Below are 20152 nucleotides of genomic sequence, written 5' to 3'. Positions count from 1 at the left end.
CGCTGCGCCACCGGGGAGGCCCCTCTGGTAGCTAATTTATACCCTCACTAGAATAAAGAAGCTGGATGCGGCTAGCACGCCCGGCACAGCCAAGAACCCACACTGAGGTCAGAGAGCAGCCCAAGGTCACCGGGCCGGCAGGGAGCAGAGTGGGCCCCGAGCCATGTCCCTCCCTCAGCCACGCACCTCAGGTGGAGCAGGTGTCCCCAGCTGGTCGCCGCTGGGGGCTGTCCCGGGAACTGACCGCTGTGTCATGCTTCTGCCTGCAGGCAGCCTGGGACTTGGAGGAACCCCGGGGCGGCGGTGGAGGGTAGCCTGAACCCCAGCTGCCAGCCGTGTGACCTTGGACACGCTGCTTAAGGTGTTCTGAGCCTGCTTGTTCGTCTGGGGAATGGCCGTGAGGCCCCCGGGCTGCAGGGCTGTTGAGAGTTGAGGGGGAATGTGCCGGAGGCGCTGGGGCAATGAGGCCTGTGACCACAGGCAGCCCTGGCTTGGTGTCCGAGGCTGGCCCAGGTCCCCGCGGAGGTCCAGCACGGAGACTGGGGGGTGGGCCACCAGCCAGCTGAGTCACGGGGTGGAGAGACAGCAGACTGCCCCGCCCACCTGAGGCATATTAGAAAAATGGGGTGCAATTGGCATGAGGGGCTGATTCAGCAGAAACATCGCCCATGGCGGGGCCCTGTATTTTCAGTTCAGTTGCAAGTTACTTGCAAAATATGAGAAAACAGCGAGAATCTTTCCAAGGCCTGAAGTGGAGATTAGGTGAGGAGATCTGTCAGGGTTTGGGAGCCCTCTGGCGCCCCTTCTCGTGCAGGAAGCCCTGACGCCCAGGCTGGACTGGGGACCCACACGATGCTGGCGAAGTTTCCCAAAATGATCTCCTCCACGGCGTGGCCCGTCCTGCTCCCCCTCCCCCGGCTCTGTGAGAGCCGCCGTGTCCCAGAAGAGCCTGGGCCAGCGCTGATGTCCGGGTACATGAGTTCCCCTCTTTGGGGAAAGGGGGGGTCTTTCGTTTGCTTTCCAGACAAGCTTCCTCCAACGAGTGCTAATCCCACGGGAGGGCGAATCTCTGCGCCCGCCTGGGCCGAGGTGCCCAGTTCACCTCCGCATCTGGGCGTGTCCGGGGCCCCGGGAGAGCCGGGCTGCAGAGCGGGTGGGATCCAGAGCCTGCCCTCCCCTGAGGACCTGAAGGAACCCGCGGGAACAAGGGGGGGGGCTGTGCCCTTTTGCCCCCTCGCCGCCACCTCATCACATCTTCCCCAGCCCTTAGTCTGGGCTGCACTGGGCGGGTCTGGGCTGGATTGGGCTGGATTGGGCAGGACTGGGCGGGTCTGGGAGGGTCTGGGCTGGACTGGGCGGGTCTGGGCTGCACTGGGCGGGTCTGGGCTGGATTGGGCTGGATTGGGCAGGACTGGGTGGGTCTGGGCTGGACTGGGCAGGTCTGGGGAGGTCTGGGCGGGTCTGGGCTGCACTGGGCAGGTCTGGGCTGGATTGGGCAGGACTGGGCAGGTCTGGGAGGGTCTGGGCTGGACTGGGCGGGTCTGGGCTGGATTGGGCTGGATTGGGCAGGTCTGGGAGGGTCTGGGCTGGGCGGGTCTGGGCAGGTCTGGGTGGGTCTGGGCTGGACTGGGCAGGTCTGGGCAGATCTGGGCAGGTCTCTGGGCACTGCCCCTTGGGCCGCCTGGTCCCCAGGCTCAGACTGAATTCCATCCCCGGCCCTGCTGGGCCTCCAGCTAGAGCAGGTAGAACAGGGACCTTCTCAGCCTCCAAATCTCTCCCTTCCCGTATCCATAAGCCTCCCGCCCGCGCACACATAAACACACGCATATAACACCTAAGTGTGCGCGCGTGGGGGGGCACATGTGTATCTCGGCATCTCTTTATCTCTAGCTATAAACCATTGCTTTTGTCTCTCCAGGGAGGTCCAGAAAGAAAACGTTTAGTTTAAGTGAAAAGTCACACGTCGTGCTCCTCCTCCATCTCTCCGCAACACGTGGCTGGCGCGAGGACCACTTCGCACCCTCCTGCCATCTGCCCTCCCAAATTAGGGAAAACTCTGGACTCTGCTGAGTCCCCCGACATACTCCCCATCGGCTTCTCTGCCCCCTCAAGGCCCTGGCCCCTCAGTCCGCCGGGGTGAGCATCCGAGGGCCAGTCCTTGCGAAGGACCGTTGTGCCTTCGCGCCCGCCCGGGGGGCAGCAGACAGTGAGGCGGGCTGGCGAGGACGTGGCAGGATCAGCGTCCTTGCATGCTGCTGCTGGGGGTGCGAGCTCGCGCGGCCCCTTTGGAAAGCAGCCGGCGGTGTCTTGAGACCCTAAATGTAGATTTACCCTCCGGCCCGCCTGTTCTTCCTAGAGAGATCCTCAGGGAGGCCTCCGTCCGCATAAACACGTGCGCAGGAACGTTCTCAGCTGCGTGATTCCCTTCCACGAAGTGGAAACAACCCGAAAGGCCATCAAGTAAACAACTGGTAAATACAGCGGGTCCCGTTCATCCCATGAGCATGGCGAGGGTGACCCCGACACTGCTGGAGCCTGAGGAATGAATGGACTTGCAAACAGGCTGTGGGTTCCGTGGGCAACGCAGTGTCCGGGAGAGGAACCCCACCCGCATGGGGGCGGATGTGTGGGCGTTTGTGGGGCTGGGGCTGTGGGCAGAACGAGAGGGTAGGCGAACGGGTATGGGGTTTCCTCTTGAGGGGATACAAATGTTCTCAAATTGTGGTTGCACAACTTGTGACTACCCTAAAAAACAGTGATTTGCACACGCAAGTGGGTCACTGCAGGGTGGGTGAGTCGGAGCTCACTGTATGGTTTGCCATCCCAGTTAGGGTATCCCCTGCTGCCGTGGAGCCCTCGGGTCCCCCAGGGCACCCCTGCCCAGCCGAGGCAGGCGTCCCTGAAACGGGAGACAGAGAGAAACCAAAAGGATCACTCCCGCTCGCCTTACAACCACGCGCCACTCTTTTATTGTTCGTTTTCTTCACGCGGCAGGTACAGAACTGTCCTCTGCCCGCCCAGCCTGCCCTGGAAGACGCCGCCGAGCGGGACACACGCTCCTTAGAAAACAGCCCCAGCCTGGCGGCCCGTGCACCTGCCGCCGCTCTCCCGTCAGGCCGCGGGGGTGCAGGCCGGCACGTTTGCACATGCAAAAAAAAATGAGCTCCCAGCCCCGGCCCCCCCAGGGCAGCATCCGCTGTGGTCGGAAGGTGAGCTCCCCGGCACGGGGCTCGAGAGCCTCCCTTGCTGCTGGAAGGGGAGCCCCCACGATCTGAGGGGCTGGGGCACAGCTCCTGAGAGTTGGCATTTAGAGGACATCATGGCATCGTCGGGACGAGGAAAGCAGCCACAGGTGTCATGCTGGTGAGGAGGTGGTGGGGTTCGCGTTTATGAAAGAGTCCAGCAGCGGGGTCTGGCCGCGGGGGACACGGGGAGGCTGTGGGGGGGGCCCTGAGCAGCGGGGCTCTGCCCAGGAGAGGATCTCGTGAGCTTTTCTCTGGGGTCTTCGCCAGACCCCACGCTGCCGCCAGCCAACTGCACGGTTCACTCACACCGGTTACAAAACTTTAAAAACGGGGCATTTACAGTCAGGGACGGAAACGCGTGCTTGGAAAAGTGTCTACGTACATATTTACAGCGTTGCAAGATCAACCGTGGTAGCCCTGAAAAAAAGTCCCCCTTCTGCGTGGCCCCTGCTGTGGGGTTTCAGCCTCGCTGCTGAAACAGGAGCTGAGGACCCGCACCCGCGGCCTCATCTGGGGTCTGGCCCCAAGGCGGGGGCCCGAGGCCCGCACTGAGCCGGGTCCAGACTCCTGGCTCAGCGCACCCGTTTCTCCGAGGCGTGGACTGTTCCCCTCAGGCTGGAGCCGCCCCCATCGCCCCCCGCAGGTGCGCTCGGGAGCCTGGAAATCTCCTCTTCCCCGAGCTTTTCAGTCCTCCAAGTTGCCTTCAATCCCCAGCTGTTGCGTGTTTGCTTGTTTCCTTTCTCAGCGTTGCTGACCCCGCTGAGTGAGGCCCACAGAGGCCCCGCAGCCCCTGTCTCCCCCATGCGAGGAGCCCCATCTATAGAGGAGGACCAGGGCTTCCTCCCTGATGCCCAGAGTGCACTAGAATTTCACGTCTGAAGTTGGGAGCCAGCGGCTGGGCCGGCTGAGGCAAAGAATGGGGTTTTCCCCGGGCCGGGGCCCAGGAGGCCGTGCAGCGGGCTCCAGCCTGTCCGCTGCCATTGATTCCCAGAGATGCTGGGGGAGGGCGGGAGGGGGTGCAAGTGTGTGTGTGGGGGGACCTGCCTTCTCCAGAAGGCCTTCGCTACCCCCTTCCCGGGCCAGACCCAAGTCCCGCAAGACGAGGGAGAACGAGGAGCAGGATCAAGGAGCTCTTGGAGAATTGCATAGTAGGAGAGGCCCCGCCGAGAGGAGGCCCAGCCGCAGAGCCAGGTCCCCGGCGGCCGCCAAGTGTCATTCACGGTGTGGCCTCAGCTGCCCTCCCGCCTCCCGGCTCGGCCCCTCTTGGAAGACCGCGGGCTCACACGCCCTCACACACGCGGGCTCACACGCCCTCACACACGCGCGCTCCCTCTTCCTCGCCGCTCGCGCAACTAGGGTGGGTCCAGCTCGCACTCCCTGCAGGGCAGAAGGCCGGTCCCTTTGGCTTCGCTGAGTCCAGGTCACTTCCGGTGCTGCGGAGAAGACAGGAAGGAATGACAGCGGCCGCTCGTTCGGCGCCTGCCGGGGCTGCTGGAGCGCGCGCCGCCTCATTTTTATCCTGGCTTGTTGAAGTCACCCCTACGCGCACACAGCGCGCAGTGGTGGATGGAACCGCGTGGAAGCCCCAGGTGACCGGCCCCCAGGCCAAGAACCAGGCCCGGCCCATGTCCCCCGTTAGGGTCACCACTGACCCTCAGTCCCGCCCCCACTCTGCTGACCTCTATCCCCGCAGGTGGAGGTGGCCCATTTTTTCAACTCAAATTGATAGAATCATCCGGAATCCACCTTCACGTCTGGCTTCCGCTTCACATGCTTGTGAGATTGCCCTCCACCCACCCGCTTGCCACAGGGTTCCCCCCTGGACCATTCCCTGCACCTGCTGCTGTGCCCACGGGGGCGTCCAGTCTGGCACCACCATGAGGATGCTGCCAGGACTGCAGTCAGGCAGGTGTGTCAAAGACACAGACAGTGCATGCGTGTGTGCATGCGTGTTCCACTACGGGGAGGGGCTGCGGTGTGCGTCTGAGCGTGATCCTGGCCCCTGTCCTCTGTGCCCAGCTTTCCCTGAGCGCTCCCAGGCCTGCGTGGGCCCACCCCAGTCAGTGCCACGGAGGCGTTTCCCAAAGTAGTGGCCCGACCCTTAGTTTCATTCCAGCACCCACGCAGCCCCTGTGCTGGCAGGTGGCACGTACCCCCATTTTGAGGCAGAGAAAAGGCGGCTCAGAGAGGACCTGTACAAGGTCAGGCAGATGACAGTCGGCAGCGGGTAGGGGGCTGGGACCAGGTCAAGGCCGTGCCCCACACCAGTGTCCTCTGCTGGGAGGGGCTCGCCCGCACCCTCGTCCCTGGAGCCCATTCGCAGGGCGCGGCCCAGAGCTGGGCAGGCGGTGAGGGGTCAGTAGCATCTGCTACGCAGGGTTGAATCTGGAACGTGGGCCAAGGTCAGGGCTCCCGTTCTCCCAGCCGGGGGGCCTGCTCGCCACGGGCAGCACCACCGCTGGCGACTGTTGCTCCCACCACTGACAAGGTCATTCAGCGGGAACAGCAGAGCCAGCGGGTTGCCGGCGACGTTCCACATACGGGCCGTTCCCGAGTGTGTCTCGGGTCCGTGGGTCACTGAGGGCTTCCCCTCGTGCCCGCACAGGCGTTACTGTGAACCCGTTTTACTGACGACTTGAAATGCAGAGAAGTGGGTGCAGGAGCGGGGCCCGGACAGGCCTCCAGAGAGCGTGGTTTCGCCACGACCCTGTCACTCCCGGCCCGACCTGACGACCGGGCTCGGAAGAGAGCTGTTGCGGGGAGCAGGGTGCCCTTGGTTCAGGGGACCCTGCATGTGTGTGTCCTGCACGCACTAGGGAGTGTGGGGGTGACAGAGTTGGGGGAGCCTGTGATTGGTGGGGGCATACAGACCTCCAGGGCGGGGGCCTGGGCAGAGGCTGGGCCAGAGGGGAGCTTTCTCATGCAGGAGACGGGAAAGGGGAAGCCCCTCACCCACCCCACTCCTGAAGGCCGGGGAGCCTGGCCCCCACGGGCCCCCAGCCCAGGGAGCAGCAAAAGCAGAGCAGCGGGTCCTGCCCCCGAATCGCCCCAAGACCCCGGGCACAGCCCAGGTGCCGGGGGGTGGAAGGGACAGGTGAGGTGGGTGTGGACGGAAGGCTCCACTGGTCACCCCGGAAAGTGGACTGAATGCTCTGGGGTTTGCCTGGGACATCATTAAAGCCCCAAAATGGAGGTGTGGTCGAGGACTGGGGGGCAGGCACTGGGAAACAGCCCCCATCCCCCATCCCATGTTGGTCCCTACTCTGCTCAGACCACCTGGGGACCAGGTCGGCACACCTGACCCCACAGCCCCGCCCCCGTGGGAAGGCCCGTGCCCACGTGACGTGTCGACACGACCCCACCAGAGGTCACGCCCCCCACTTCTCTCCCTCCCAGTCCACCCCAAGACCTCCACACAGGCCCTCAGCACCAAGCCCCCAAGATGGCGCCAGGAGCTGCCCCATCCCCCTCGTACCTGTCAGGGAGCAGGCAAAGCATCTACTCTTTGAAGAGGGGTCCCTGGAACTGGGCTGCCGCTGTGGCCTTGACGCTCCTGCACTGCCTGGTGATGTAGGGGGCGGCTGGCGGGGGGCATCGGGTCGCCAGGCGGAGGCTGTAACTGCAGGGAGAGGAACCACACATCCGTGAGCAGACGGCCCGGGGGACCAGAAGACCCTCCCCAGCACCTCGAGTCCACGCGATGGGAGCTTTAAAGCCGGCCGCCCCCCTCCCTTCCCTCCTGCCACCCTCCCCCCCCCCACTCTGTGACACTGCCCGGAGCAAGGCCGCCCTGAGGAGGGGCCTGCAGCTCCGTCCCTCCCGGGCACAGCTCTCCACCCCAGCCCAGGAGGCTTCTGGTAGCAGCACATCCCGCCTGCGGGGCGGACAGGAGGGAGCCCCTCCAGGCCCTCGACTGCGTCTGGGTCTCACGTGCCAAGCCCTCCATGTTGGGGACTGTAAGGGCAGGACAGGACACGGAGCAGGTTTTCTAGGATCCAGCAGACAGACCGGGTAAAGGAGAAGCTAGATTCCTCAGTGGCTTTTGCAGGTTTTTATTGAGGTTTACCCGGTACACGGCAGGCAGGGGTGCTGGGGGGCCGGGGGGCTGGCAGGCCTCCCAGCCCCCAGCAAGTCTTCACTCTGTCTGGGCTCTCCGGCCTTCTCTGCTTCTCTTTCAGCTTCTACTGCTGCTTTCTCGGCTTCTCTTTCGGCTTCTGCTGGCGTCCCCGTGACGCCGCCCTTAAAAGCCCAGTCTCAGCCCAGGTGAATCCATCTACCTGTGCCCACACCCTGCTCCAGGTGCCGCCACCAGGCATGCACTCAGGACCGCAGGGATCCGTCATCCATCCTGCTGGCGGGAGGGCAGAGAAGCCTGATGCTTTTCCTGACCCTGCAGGGACCTTAGGGGGTGTGAACCCACATTCTGAGACACGACACAGTTTGGCTCTCTTTGCTACGACAGCTGTGACACGGAACCTGCTTTTCAGAAAAGCCTTTCGCAATTTTTTCAAGCCAGGCAGCCCAGACCGTGACGCCCCTGCTCCCGTCGCGCGGCAGCGCACGTCCCTCTCTCGGTCCCGCCCCGCCTTCGCGAAGTCTCCCTCTCTCACCCCTGAATGACGTGTCCCTGCTGCCGGCTCCCACCGCCCCCGCCGGCCTCCCCATCTGTGACACTGAGCGGCTGATGCCTCGGCCCCCCCTCAGGAGCTGCGTGACCCCAGGCTCAGGCCTGTGTCCCCTTCACTGCGGCATCTCCAACTTCGCACGACACAGAGAAGTATTTGTTCAACAGGGATGACCCACAGGTGCCGGCTCCACGGCCGGAGCTGGGCCAGGTGTTTTACCGAAACACTGTCCTACTCTGCATGCGACCTGCCGAGGCAGCTGCTGGGTCACCCCCTCATTTGCAGGTCAGGGAACCGTGGGCCAAAGGCCCAGGGACTTAGCCCTGGTCACAGATCCGCTGAGCAGGTGGAAGGAAGGAAGTGAGCAGGGCTCAGGGGCGGGGGTGGGGTGGGGAGGGTGGGAGGTGAAACCCAGAGGGAGGGCACGTGCCCTCACCCGCTCCAGGTGCTGGCCTGGAGTCAGCTGTGCCCCAGGCAGTGAGAGTGGGCAGCAGCCTCCGAGCCAAGCCGACAGGGTTCACATGCCTGGTTCCCAGCCACGAGCATTAGAGGGGAGGGCGCTACCTGCCTCTGCTGGGTGGGGCTGGGGAACACCCTCCAAGGCAGAGACTGGCCCCCAGGACACAGCCGGTCCAGCACAAACTGTCAGCAGCTGAGAGGCTGACAAGGGCATTCTCATGACACACCCATTAAAATAAATTAGCGAATGTGCAGACAGACAGACGAAGGCAGCCGCTCTCCGCCAAGGCTCCGTCCAAGTCTGATCTCCCCAGGGCTGTGAGATCAGGCCTGTGTTCACTCGTGCCCTGGAAGGCCCCAGGGATGACAAGGCCCACGAGGCGGCTGTTGGGGGGAACCCCACCGTGAGCTCGGCTCCTCCTCCAGCCGACCCAGCTAGGAGGCTCCCCTCGTGCTGCAGGGAGGAAGAGGTGGTCCTTGCACGCCGTAGGTGCCTCAATGCTGTTGCCCCTCTGGGGACATGTCCCCAGTTGACAAGCTACGACTTTGGGAAAGACCAGGTCCAGCATCATCATCCCCAGCTTCTCCCTTGTCAGCCTCATTCTACTATTAAACAAGCAGAGACCCAGTCATCAGAGCCAGCAGCCTTGCCCTCCAGCCCTCTAACCAAAGGCAGGCAGCGGAACCCATCTGGCACCCCCAGGCCCCGTGGTCAGGTGAGTGTGGCAGTATCCGCAAGGTACATGGTCTCTCCCCGGCCCCAGGGGTCCACCTGGGCAGAGCCCCAGAGACAGGTCCCTTCTGCCGCTGGCCTGCAGGCTGCGGCAGGTGGAGGACACCGCCAGGGGACACTTGCACGCTTGTGAGCCCCCAGCACTGCTCGCTGCTGTCTCCCCCTCTACCAGCCTCCCGGGAGGAAGAGCAAGCCTTTTACACCCATTACAGAAGGGGAAACTGAGGCCCAGATAGAGTCAGGTTAGGCTTCCGAGTGTTTTTATGCTGACAAAGCACTTATGTGTAAAATGGATTTTTTTTTTTAAGTCTCCTACATCTCGGTAATAAGACAAATCACTGAAAAAGTTCAGATGGTCGCTTCGCTAAAGATGTATGAAGGGCTCCAGAAGCGCATGAGAAGATGGCCATTAGCCATTGGGCAAATACAATTTAAGCCACATGAAATACGCCTGCCCGTTGGCTAGAGCGGTCACAATGCAAGGACCTGACAACATAAGTGTTGACGAGAACCTGGAGCAACTAGAATTCTCCTGCGCTGTCGGTGGGGACGGGCACCGGGATGGCCGCTTTGGGAAGTAGCTGGGCAGTTGATTGTAAAGTTACATGTTCAGTCACCAAATCGTCTAGATCTTTACCCAAGAGAAATGAAAACCTATGTCTAGACTTCACCACAGCTTGATTCCCACCAGTCTGCCTGGACTGAAGTTTCCCCAGATTCACAGGTCAGAACCCTCATCCCTGCATGCACTTGGCGAGGCCTTTGTAGAGATAATTAGGGTTAAACAAGCTCAAAGGGCAGGGGCCTGACCCAACAGGACTGAGGAAGGGTTGCCAGGGCTGTTTACAGGGACAAGGGGAGTGGGTACCTGAGCCGGGGAGGCTCCAGCGGAACCCATCTGTGGACCCCCGCTCTTGGGATTCCCACCTCCAGAACTACTAGAAGCTTCTAAGTCCCCAGCCTGCAGGGTTACGCAGAGGCGGCCTGAACAAACTCGGACTCTGGTGCCTAAGCGGGGTGCTAAGGGAACGGCGACCCCCAGATGGGGCAGTGGCGCTGCAGCCGGGCGGTGGGTGGAGGCTGGGAGGGTTTTGGGTGCAAACTAGGAAAGCTCCAGATCGCCTTGAAGACAATGTTGTGAGAACATGGATCTTCCAGGTTATCCGGGGCCAACTCGGCAGGAAAGGCCGAACATCTTACTGGGCGCCGCACACGGTTCAGTCCCGGGTTGGGGGTGGTGGTGCGTCTCTGGTGGGGGAGATGCCCCGATGCACTGAGCCACAGGCAAGACATGGAGCTGAAGGCCAGGAGGGGCGGCCACGCCCGGGGAGGAGAGGGCTAGGGCGCGCCTGGAAGGCCCCGAGGCCCCGAGGGGAAGCTCCCGCTCTCAGCACCGTGAGGCTCGGGTGGGGACCCGGCAGGGTAGGTGGGTTGGCCTGGGGTGCCGCAGAGCTAAGGAGCCGCAGGGGATGGAGGCACCCCACTTCGAGCGGGCGGGAGCAGGGGACAAGGGGCGTCACGGGCGTGGTGACTGCCGCTGGGCTTCTCAACTGGGGGCTCCGGGGCCGGGGCCGGGGAGACGACGGAGCGCCGGCAGCACACCCTGCGGAAGGGCCTCTCCGGGCAGGGGCAGGCATGGCGGGGGGGTCCTCTGACGCACGGAAAGGCAACTGAGAGCGAGAAAGATGCTGCTGATTGAGAACCGTGCCTGGCGCCCGCGGCGGTCCAAGGCCAGCGCCCCGCGAAACACAAGGCGGCTTCGCTGGTCGGGCCGAGGACAGGGGGCGCAGGCGTGGCGGCCCAGACAGGCGGCCGGGATGGGACTGCTCCCCACGCCACGACGTTAGGGGGGCCGAGCCCGCCCCTGCCTCCTGGAGCCCCCTCCTTCCTCTCAGCCCCCTCCTATGGGCCGAGTCAGCGGCTGGGAGCCCAGGAGCAGCAGCGACAGAGGGGAGGGACGGGGCGACCGCTTGCAGAGACATGGGAGGCCAGATCTGGGCGCATGAGGTGGGGCCCGAGGGGCTGCCAGGTGGGAGAGGGGCACGCAGGGGAACGTGGGAGCCGAGGCCCCGGGCAGTGAGCGGGATTCCCGGGGACGCCTGGCCCGGGCCCAGGCCCTGCGGGGAGACCTGCCTGGACGTCAGAGAGGTGAGAAGGGGTGAGGGGAGCGGTCTCGTAGGAGGGAGGCGGGAGCCAGGCTGTCCCCGCAGACGGCAGGAGGACAAGGGGTGGGAGACCCGTCGGAGCGGCAGCCATCACCGCGGGGAGCGTGGCCCACCGGGTCCACTCGGAAGCAGTGCTGGGCTCCCGGTGGGGGTACGGGGCAGGCGGCAGGGACTGCAGCCTGGTTTGGCCTCAGAGTAGGATGGAGCCCATTTAAGGAAGACGGGGACCCCGTGGAGAAAGCGGCCTGTGAGACGGGCGCGGGGGGACTGAATCTAGTGTTCCGTGGACGTGCCGGGCCGACGGCCAGGGGTGGCTGAAGCGGGGCGGATGGACCTGGGCTGGGTCCGCACAGGGGTGGAGGGACGGCTCTCCGGGAGGGGCGGGGAGGAAGGGGTCGGGGCTGAGGACCGAGTAGGGGTACAGAGCGGGTGCTGGCGGTGGGAGAAAGCCAGGAGGGGGTGGCAGAGGGAGACGGCATTTCACGGGGCTGCGGGGATGGACAGAGTCAGTGCTGCTGGGGGCAGGGGCCGGGGCCGGCTGCAAGACCAACCGCTGCCCTTGGCGGCCCAGAGGCGGCTGGAAATCCAGGTAACGAGAGCCTGACAAATGCCGCCAGGAAGGGGCGTCCGGAGAGGCGAGGAGAGGCCTGGGGACAGAAGCCCAGAGAAGTCCCCCAAGGAGTTTTGGGGAGAGGGCTTGGGTCGAGGGGCCAGCTCAGGTCACACGGCCTCCCTGCTCCCTAGATGTGCCCAGCTGAGGCCCGGGCGCCCTCGGCCCGCCTCTCCCTGCCCAACAGGAGGGAGCTCCAAGCAGCAAGGCCCGGGCCAGCCAGGCACACAGCGCGCCGGAGCCTCACGCAGCTCTCCACGAGGGCTCGGAGGCCACTCACCCCAAGGCAGGGTCCCGGGTTGTGCCCTCTGCCGGGGGAGGGGCAGCAAGGGCCGGGGGCGGGAGCCAAGGCCAGCCGACCGCAGAGGACGCTGAAAGGCCCCGGCTGGGGCGGCCCACGCCGCTTCCTGGCACCCAACTCCTGCCACTTCCAGGAACGGCTGGCGTCCAAAGTGGGCGCCAGGAGGAGTCAGGAGGGGGAGCAGGGCCCCAGCAGCGGCTGCGGGAGTCCAGAGTCGCAGCCTCAGCCCCGCACTGCCTGGCCTGGGGCCTTGGGAAGCGCCTCCCCCTCGGGCCAGATCAGGCTCACCTGCAAAATGAGGCGGCGGCCATTTGTCCACCCACCCAGCATTCACCGCGCACCTACGATGCACTGGGGCGCCCGCGGGTGTCTCACAGGCGCTCCTTAGACCTTCCCAGCAGCCCCGTGGCGGGGACCGTGATGATCGCATGTTACAGAGGAGAGACGAGGCCTGGGAGGCGACGCCAGCGACACCCGCCTGCTCAGCCCCTCAGAGACCTTTCTTCCGGCGGGGCCTGGGGCTGGTGGGGTGCAGAGGGGGGGTGGGGGTGCCCGCGGCTGACACAGGCAGGCTTGGTGCTGTGGTCCTTTACCCTTCACTCAAGCTCGTGCGATGGGCTGAGCCCTCCTTGTGGCGGGGGGAACCGTGGCACGGAGAGGTCAAGCAACTCCTCTGCGGTCCCAGAGTCCTGAAAAGAAGGGAGGGCGGGAGGAAGCCCGGACTCAGGGGAGCTGCTGGACCTGAGGCGGCTTCTCAGCAGACTCCCTCCCTCCTCAGCCTGCAGCAAGTCCAGGGCCCCGAGCTGGCTCCTGCCTGGCCTCCAGGCGCCCACAGGACCCAGCTGCCCGCCAGGTGCCGAGGGCTTCAGAACCTGTTTGGCTTGAACTGCAAACCCCAGCATGCGGACGAGCTTGAAACACCACCTGGTCCCCTGTGCACTGGCAGGCTGCCACCCCAGCCAGAGCAGCAGCGGGTGGGGAGACCCCCGCCAGGACAGGAGGGGGCGGGACCCCGGAGCCCATGCCGAGCAGTGGGCCCGCGCGACCAGGTCGTCCGCTCAGGGTCTCCCGGCAAACTGTTCTTGGCGAGGAGTCAGGGCAGGGGCTGGTCTCTGCTTATCTGGGGACACTAATGATGGGAGGAAGTGTCCAGTGAAGCCCCAAGGGACCAGGGAAAAGGAACCTTGGGGGGGCAGGTGCCCTTCGAAGCACCCCCCCCCCCCAGCGAGAACACCTGATGCTCCACGATGGCCGCCGCCCACCGCCTTCCCAACATGAGAGCCGTCAGCCTGGAACAGGCCTCCTGGTGCAGCTCAGCCCCACACGGGCTCAGCCCCTCAACGGGCCCGTCCTCCAAGGAAGTGACTTCCCGGTGGTGTCTCACTGCCAAGACCCCACCCAAGCCATGGGGCTCCCCCCATTTTGGGCAATTCTTCACCCCGACTCCGCAGGCATCTCTGTGGGGCTCACTGGCCAGGACCGGCCCAGCTCTGCTCACCCCATGCCGGGGCCTCTCCCTCAGCGCCTGGTCCCCCAAGGCCATCCCCTCCCGTCTCCACCACTGGCCCCCAAGAGTCTGCATCCTCCGAAAGGAAACGTCTAAGAACAGAGGAAAGCCCAGAAGAAAAGACAAACGGGAACAAGCGAGCCCAGAGGGACGAGGCTCAGCAGTGCCCCACGCGGGCAGAGCGGCCCCGGGAGAGCCCAGCTGAGGAGCAGGACCCTCTAAGGACACTCAAGCCGTTACCAGCCCGCCCCGTCTCGTGGAGGTCAGCGATGTGAGAAGATCAGGTCCGCTCCGGGAGAAAGCAAAGAGCTCACCCCTTGTATCGTGTGGCATTATGGGGCTGAGCCTCCGGAAGTCCTGTGTGGCGTCTGCCTGGTTGAGGGGTTTCTGGAACGTGCTGCCTGTCCAAGGGTGCTGAGCAGAAGAGGCAGCTGCCCTGATGCAAAGGCTCAGAGGGCTCCTTTGCTCCCACCGCTGAGGCACTGAGCCAGCTCCGCTCAGGAAGACCCGGCGCGCCTGGCAGGGCATCCCCAGGCACTGCTGGCACCCTGGGGTGAACGCACGCTTGCTCTGCACCCGTGGATGGGGCGTGCCCAGGGGCAGGGGCACCACGGGCCTGAGACACATCCTCAGAGGGAGTGGGGGTGCATGCTAAGGCTCTGCTCATACCCCCTCTGCCCATCCCTGCCCTGCGCCCTGCGCCCCTCACCCTGTACCCCGGCTGGCTTCAAACACGCTATTGGGTGGCGCAGGCTGGGACAGTTCACCTGTTCACAGAAGGGGAGACAGAGGCCGGCAGCAGCTGACCAACTTGGACCCAGGCTGTCTGGCAGCTCCAGGCTCCCCGGGATCCTGGGACCTGCACACGAGGGGCCTTTCCAACAGGCTCTCTCCACTGGGGACACATTTCGGGTCCAGTCTGATATGACTGGGGAGCCCACAGGCACAGGCCGAGGCAGTGGCAGCGGCAGACACGGAACAAAGGCCCTCCTCGGGGTCCTCGTGCGTCACCAGCTTCCCCAAACCACGGACGGCGGGACTGGCCCCCCAGATGCCACGTGCATCACCATCATCTGCATAAGCTGGTTTTGGGGGCTCACTGCCTGCAGCGCTGGGCCCGATGTTTGACACAGAATCAGGACTGTGATCTTCAGGCTACACTTTACCCATGAGGCACTTAGGCTCAGCTAGGTCAGCAGCGTGCCCAAAACACACACAGCTGGCAAGAGCCAAAGCCGGGACTAGAGCCTGCGCTCCCTCCCTCCTGCGCCCGGGCATGCGAAGCAGCGGGCGTGTCCCAGCAGGAACCCCGAGTCTTCCCTGCGCTGACAGGCCGGGTCAGCTCCCAGAGGAGGACGGCTTCCCCCTGGTAACTAGTTACCGCAGGGCCGGGAGCACAGTGGAGAGCCAGGAGGGCACAAGCGCCCCGCGGAGGGCGGCTCTGGTCCGTGCGGCGCCTCGGGGGAGCCCTCTGAACACACGGAGATCGCTGAATCTAACCTCTGCATGGAAATTTCCTAACAGCAAATTTCCTAACCTGTGGCCTGCGTTGGACTGTTTTCCTCTTGGGAGGCAGGGGGCATCCGCCGGGCCTGGCGCATGGAGAGTGTGGGTCTGCTGGCCCTCGCTCTAAGCCAGGCCAGGTCTCCAGTTACTGCAGCAGTTGGCGGAGCGTGGCAGTAACCCCATCAGAGCCGGGGTCCGCCCCGCTGGGCACAGGCTCCAGAGAGGGGCGAGCCAGCACTTGCATGACACAAAGACATGACCACATACTGACGGGCATCAAGGAGGGAAAATAAAGGTTAGCAGAGCCCAGCACCAGGGTCCTGCCAGCGGCAGCACCCGGGTGTGCACGCGTATGCGTGTGAGAGCAGGTGCACATGCGCAGTTTGCAAACACCCAGTGGAACAGGGCCCGTGTCAGCATTGGGGTCCCTTTGCTTCAGTGCAGGGGGGCAGGGCCGCAGGCAAGCCTTCACCCCCAGGACCAGGAGACAAAGGGTTTCCAGAAGAGGTCATTTCTGTCCCTGAAGGCCACTCCCTGGGGACAGAGACAGGCACTGTCACTACCTCCCCCACCCCAAAGCTTTGCTGCCCTCGTGGTGTGCCGGAGTTTCAATAAGGTGTGACACAAGAGGGTTTGGGGCGTTTGCAAAATGGCGCAAGGCTGGGGTAAGAACTCGTGGGCGCTTTCCCTGGGGCCTTTTCCTGAACTGCGTGTTACAGATCTGCTTACACGGCCACTTTTGCTTTTTACAAGCAGCAGATCCGAGAGCTGGAGAGCCGCTGGGATGGGCCGTGGAATTCGGAGGGGGTCACGCCTGGCCTGCTGCAGAAAGGGATTTTCAAATGGAAAGGGGCCCCCCCCCCCGGAGAGGGGCAGAAAGTCAGGATGGTGATGGCTGAGCTGTCCCCCTGGCTGTCATTCCTGTCGGCTGGACGGGCCCCTTAAACGTTTCATGATGGCGAAGAGAAAAGCTCCGCGCTGTGGAGCGGGGTGCGCCCTGGTTGGGGCCGGAGCGGGGCCCTCAGCACGCGAAGGTCGCTCCAGCAGCTGTCACATCTGTCCACGGCCTGGGCCCAGACACACTGACCTGCCGGGCGCTGAGTCCTGCCAGGCCTCCTCCCTCGCGCGTGGCCAAAACCTCTGCGGAGAAGCCTGTGCTGGCGGCCACGCTCGCCGGGGCGTCCTTGCGTCACCCCGCAGGACCCGGTGCCCCCGGGAGGCGGAGCTGAAACATGCCATAAGTGTATCGGAGAGGCTGCTGACCAGCAAAGGAAAACAATCTAAAAGGACAACAGACACAGATTCGAGGATGAGCCAGGGAGACTCCGTCACCCGAAGCAAACGGACGCCCGAGCCAGGCCTCCTCAGGAAGGTGCTCAGAGGACGGGTCCAAGCTCCTGGGATCCTCGTCAGACCTCCCAGGGGGGTTTTGAGGGCACAGGCGGGAAACGCTGAGCTGGCACTGACAGGAGCAGGATGAGCTATCCGGGGTCTCCGCTCTGACCCCACATTCATGGCTGTGTCTGACTTTCATAAGCATTCAGACCCATCGCGGGGTCCCCCCACCAGCCACACCCACCCCAGCGGACCTGTGGGCACCGGGGAGGCGGCCGGCGCGGAGGCCCAGGGAGAGGCCGTCGTTCTCACCGGGCTCCTTCCCGAAACTCCTTCCCGGAGCTGCAGGAGGAGCAAGGTGAGAGGAACGGGCGCCGCCGCCGGCCCCTGACTGGCTCTGTGGGGCTTTCTGGAGACGCGCGCGTGGCCACAGCCCGAGCGAGAGCCAGCGCGGCCTCCCGCGGGCGCCCAGGTGTCTGCCACGAGCAGGCGGGCCCGGCTCTTCCTGGCGGGGCCGGTCCTGGCCAGCGCTGGGCGGCAAGTGGACTCTCCGGTCACAGGCCCCGGGCCCCAGGCGGAATTGGGCCACCCGCCTAGGCCGAGAGAGGGACCGCGCCCACTTTGCCCCCAACTTCCATTTCCCCCTCCCGGGCCAGGCATGTAACTCGGGTGTCAGGGGCTGGAAAGCAAAGCAGCAGCCACGGGGCGGCTCACACGCCACATGCCCGGGAGGATGGGCCGGGCCGGGCCGGGGCGGGGCTCACCTGTCCAGCAAGGTCATCCCAGCACAGCCAGGAGCCCAGACAGCTTTTGAGTCTCAAACTGGACCAGGAACCCCCACATTCTGGTATCGTGCTCTTTGCCCACAGGGAGCCCCGCGGGTGTTTGCTGCCAGCACCGCCCCCCTTCGCCTACTCCTGTGGCTGGCAGGGGCCACTGAGCTTCCCAGAGAGGGGAGAGCAGCAGAAGCAGGGGTGCAGGGAGCCGGGGCTGGACAGCAGCCTCGGCAGAGGTGAGGAGAGGGCTGGGCGCGGCAGCCTGCACCACCTCTCAGAGCGCAGTAACCCATGGCTACTTGGCACCTTCCCGGGAAGCCAAGCTCACGTCCAGGTAGGGCTTGTCAGCAGGGATGACGCAGCACAATCAGGCCCCGGGCACCAAGCACGGGGCACTGGGGAGCCTCCCCCTCCCGCACCCGGGCACCCCCCAGTCTCCCCCGAGCATACAAGCACCCACTGTGGCCCCAAGCAGCACCTGGGCACAGATGGGAACCGGCATGCCACCTGTGGCTTGGCGAGGCTTCTATAAAAACAGAAAAGGAACTCACAAGCAGGGAGCGAGGCTGAACTCTCGGGCTCACATGTGCACGGGCTCGTTCCCTCACGAGGCCAGGGCCTGGCGGGCAGAGGCGGTGCGGGGGGCCTCCCCAGGCCTGGCTGAAGCCCGTCTGGTCTCCGAAGAGTGGGAGACCAGGACGAGCAGGACACGAGTCCACCTCCGGCGCACGCCCCTCCTTCAGGGAGCTGGCGCTGCTCGTCCACTGGCGGGCAGCTGCTTCCCAGCAAGCACCGTCCCCGCCTCTTAGAGCGGCCCAGGAGGACACAGGACCAGGGGCTCCTGCGCTGACGACGCCTGCATGAGAGGCAGAGGACGGAGCTCCCGGGAAGCTTCCCAGCTCGCCTCACTAGCTGCGGCCTGGGCTGTTTAGCTTCTATGGGCCTCAGTTTACCTACCCATCTACAAAATGGGGGGGATAAACTTTTACTTTATGGGGTTGCTTAAATGATGAAATGGGGTAACATGGAAAGCTTGGAAGGTATGTTTTTTTTTTTAAGATGTATCTCTGCATAGAAGAGCTGGGGTACAGGCCAGAGGTGCGGGGGATGAGAGGACTCACCAGAGACAGAGCGGGGAGCAGAACACGCAGATCTACTGAAATACGCCAGTGGTGATTCTTACGTAACTGCTTGATTGTTTCAGCGAATCCGAGTTCCTCAGTTCCGTGTTCACGGCTCCACGGAGCTGATGAACCTGTTTTCTTCTGAACCTTTCAAAAATTGGTACTTGGCTTTGAAGTTCCAAACCGTCTCTTTTCTTACCTTGATTTGGAAAGTGACCTGCTGCTCCACAGCCTGTTCTCTTTCAAAGGGTGCAGCTCAGACCTGGCTGAGCCCTGACCCCCCGCATCGCAAAGGTCCCGGGGTGGGGGCCGCTAACAGAAGGAATTCTGGGCCCTGCGAGCATCCCTCCGAGCCGGGGATGAGGTGGTGCTGGACCCCAGCCCCCAACACCCGGGCCCTGGCCAGGGCTGCCTGTGGCACGTCAGCTCCGAGCACCGGGCGCTGCCTGGAACTGGGCCCTGAGCAGCTTCAGGGCGGGGCTCAGCAGAAGCAGTGATGGCGGGAACTGACATTTCCCAGGTGCCTCGGTGGACCCACAGGCTTACCCGTGGTCCCCATGTCACCCTCCGCTGTGGCGACACTGGTCATGATTGCCATCGTACGGAAAGGAACACTGACACTGGGGCTCAGAGAGGTGAAGGAACCTGCCCAGGTCGCCAGCACGAGAAAGGGGCAGGATGCGAATATTTTATCTGTTCAACGGTATTTACTGAGCAGCTACTACGTGCCAGGCAGTCATTCCAGATGCTGGACCTGTGGCCATGAACAAAATCAAGCTCCTGCCCCAGGAGGACACTCATTCTAGGAGGGGAGACATCCAGTAAACAGACGTAACGCAGACAAACAGAGCAGGGAGGGCGGCCTCGCAGGCGGGTGGAGAGCACGAGGCACCAGGGCCGGGAGCCAGCGTCCTCACCCACAGCGACCTGCCGGGAGGCCACAGCACGCCCCCTGACCGGGTCTGTGCCACCGCCCCGCACACCCTCGTGCACACGAGCCCGAGCCTTCACTCTGGCTCTGGTGTGAGCGCAGCAAGCCGCCTGGAGCTGCAGGGGGACGCCTGGGCCTGCTGGGGCAGCCCCCACACTCGACGGAGCCCGCGCCCCAAGGCCCCGCTCACCTGCTCTGCCCAGCTCGGGGCAGGGGGTGGGGGGCATCCTGAAAGCATTTAGCAACTCAAGTTCTACCCTCACGAGAGGTAGAAGCCACGCTCTCCAGGTAACAGAAAGGGCTGCCTGTCCACGCCCACGAGGGTCTTTTTCCCTTTCAGTCTTTGCAAAAGCGTGAGCAGCGCCTTCAGCAGACTTGCCCGAAGGCGCCTCAGTCACCGTCATCCGGGCTGTGCCCCGCCAAGGGGGCCACAGAACCCAGCCTTGCCCTCCCTGGGTCTTCTCCTGGGCACCGGGGAACACCAGCGCCGGCACCGCCGCGGCCGCGTGCACTGGCGCCGCGCAGCCACCTACACCCGGGGGGCCGGGGCCAGGCCGCAGCGCCCGCCCTCCACACACGGGCCCGGGCGTCGAGGCCGACGCTTAGCCCCGCCAGGCTTCTGACCTCTGCTACCAAGCCCCTCTGGGCAGGGACGTCAGTGTGAAACCCCAGCTCTCGTGAGGTGGAGGCTTCGACTGAATTTGAGGCTCTGGATGAGACAGAGAGGTCCGGGGCCCCCACTTAAGAGCTGTGCGACTAATGCAGGTGATGTCTCCTTCCTCAGACCGGGTGACTTATCCACAAAGAACAGCACCTCCCTCAGGTGGCGGGAGAG

At 64.2% G+C, this 20152-nt stretch overlaps 1 protein-coding gene across 1 annotated transcript in view; it reads right to left on the bottom strand.

Annotated features, from left to right (window-relative positions):
* Window positions 1-6743: 6743 nt before the first annotated feature.
* The window catches only part of PRDM2 (PR/SET domain 2), a gene marked incomplete at both ends in the record, with an annotated part of 90446 nt that continues 77037 nt past the window's right edge, over window positions 6744-20152 (bottom strand). Inside the window, 1 exon segment of the mRNA XM_084244079.1 lies at window positions 6744-6864. Coding sequence (XP_084100205.1) covers window positions 6744-6864 — 121 coding nt within the window.

The sequence above is a fragment of the Talpa europaea genome (assembly GCF_964194135.1).
Source record: "Talpa europaea genome assembly, chromosome: 9".
Lineage (NCBI taxonomy): Eukaryota > Metazoa > Chordata > Mammalia > Eulipotyphla > Talpidae > Talpa > Talpa europaea.
This window is presented reverse-complemented; position numbering and strand designations above follow the sequence as displayed.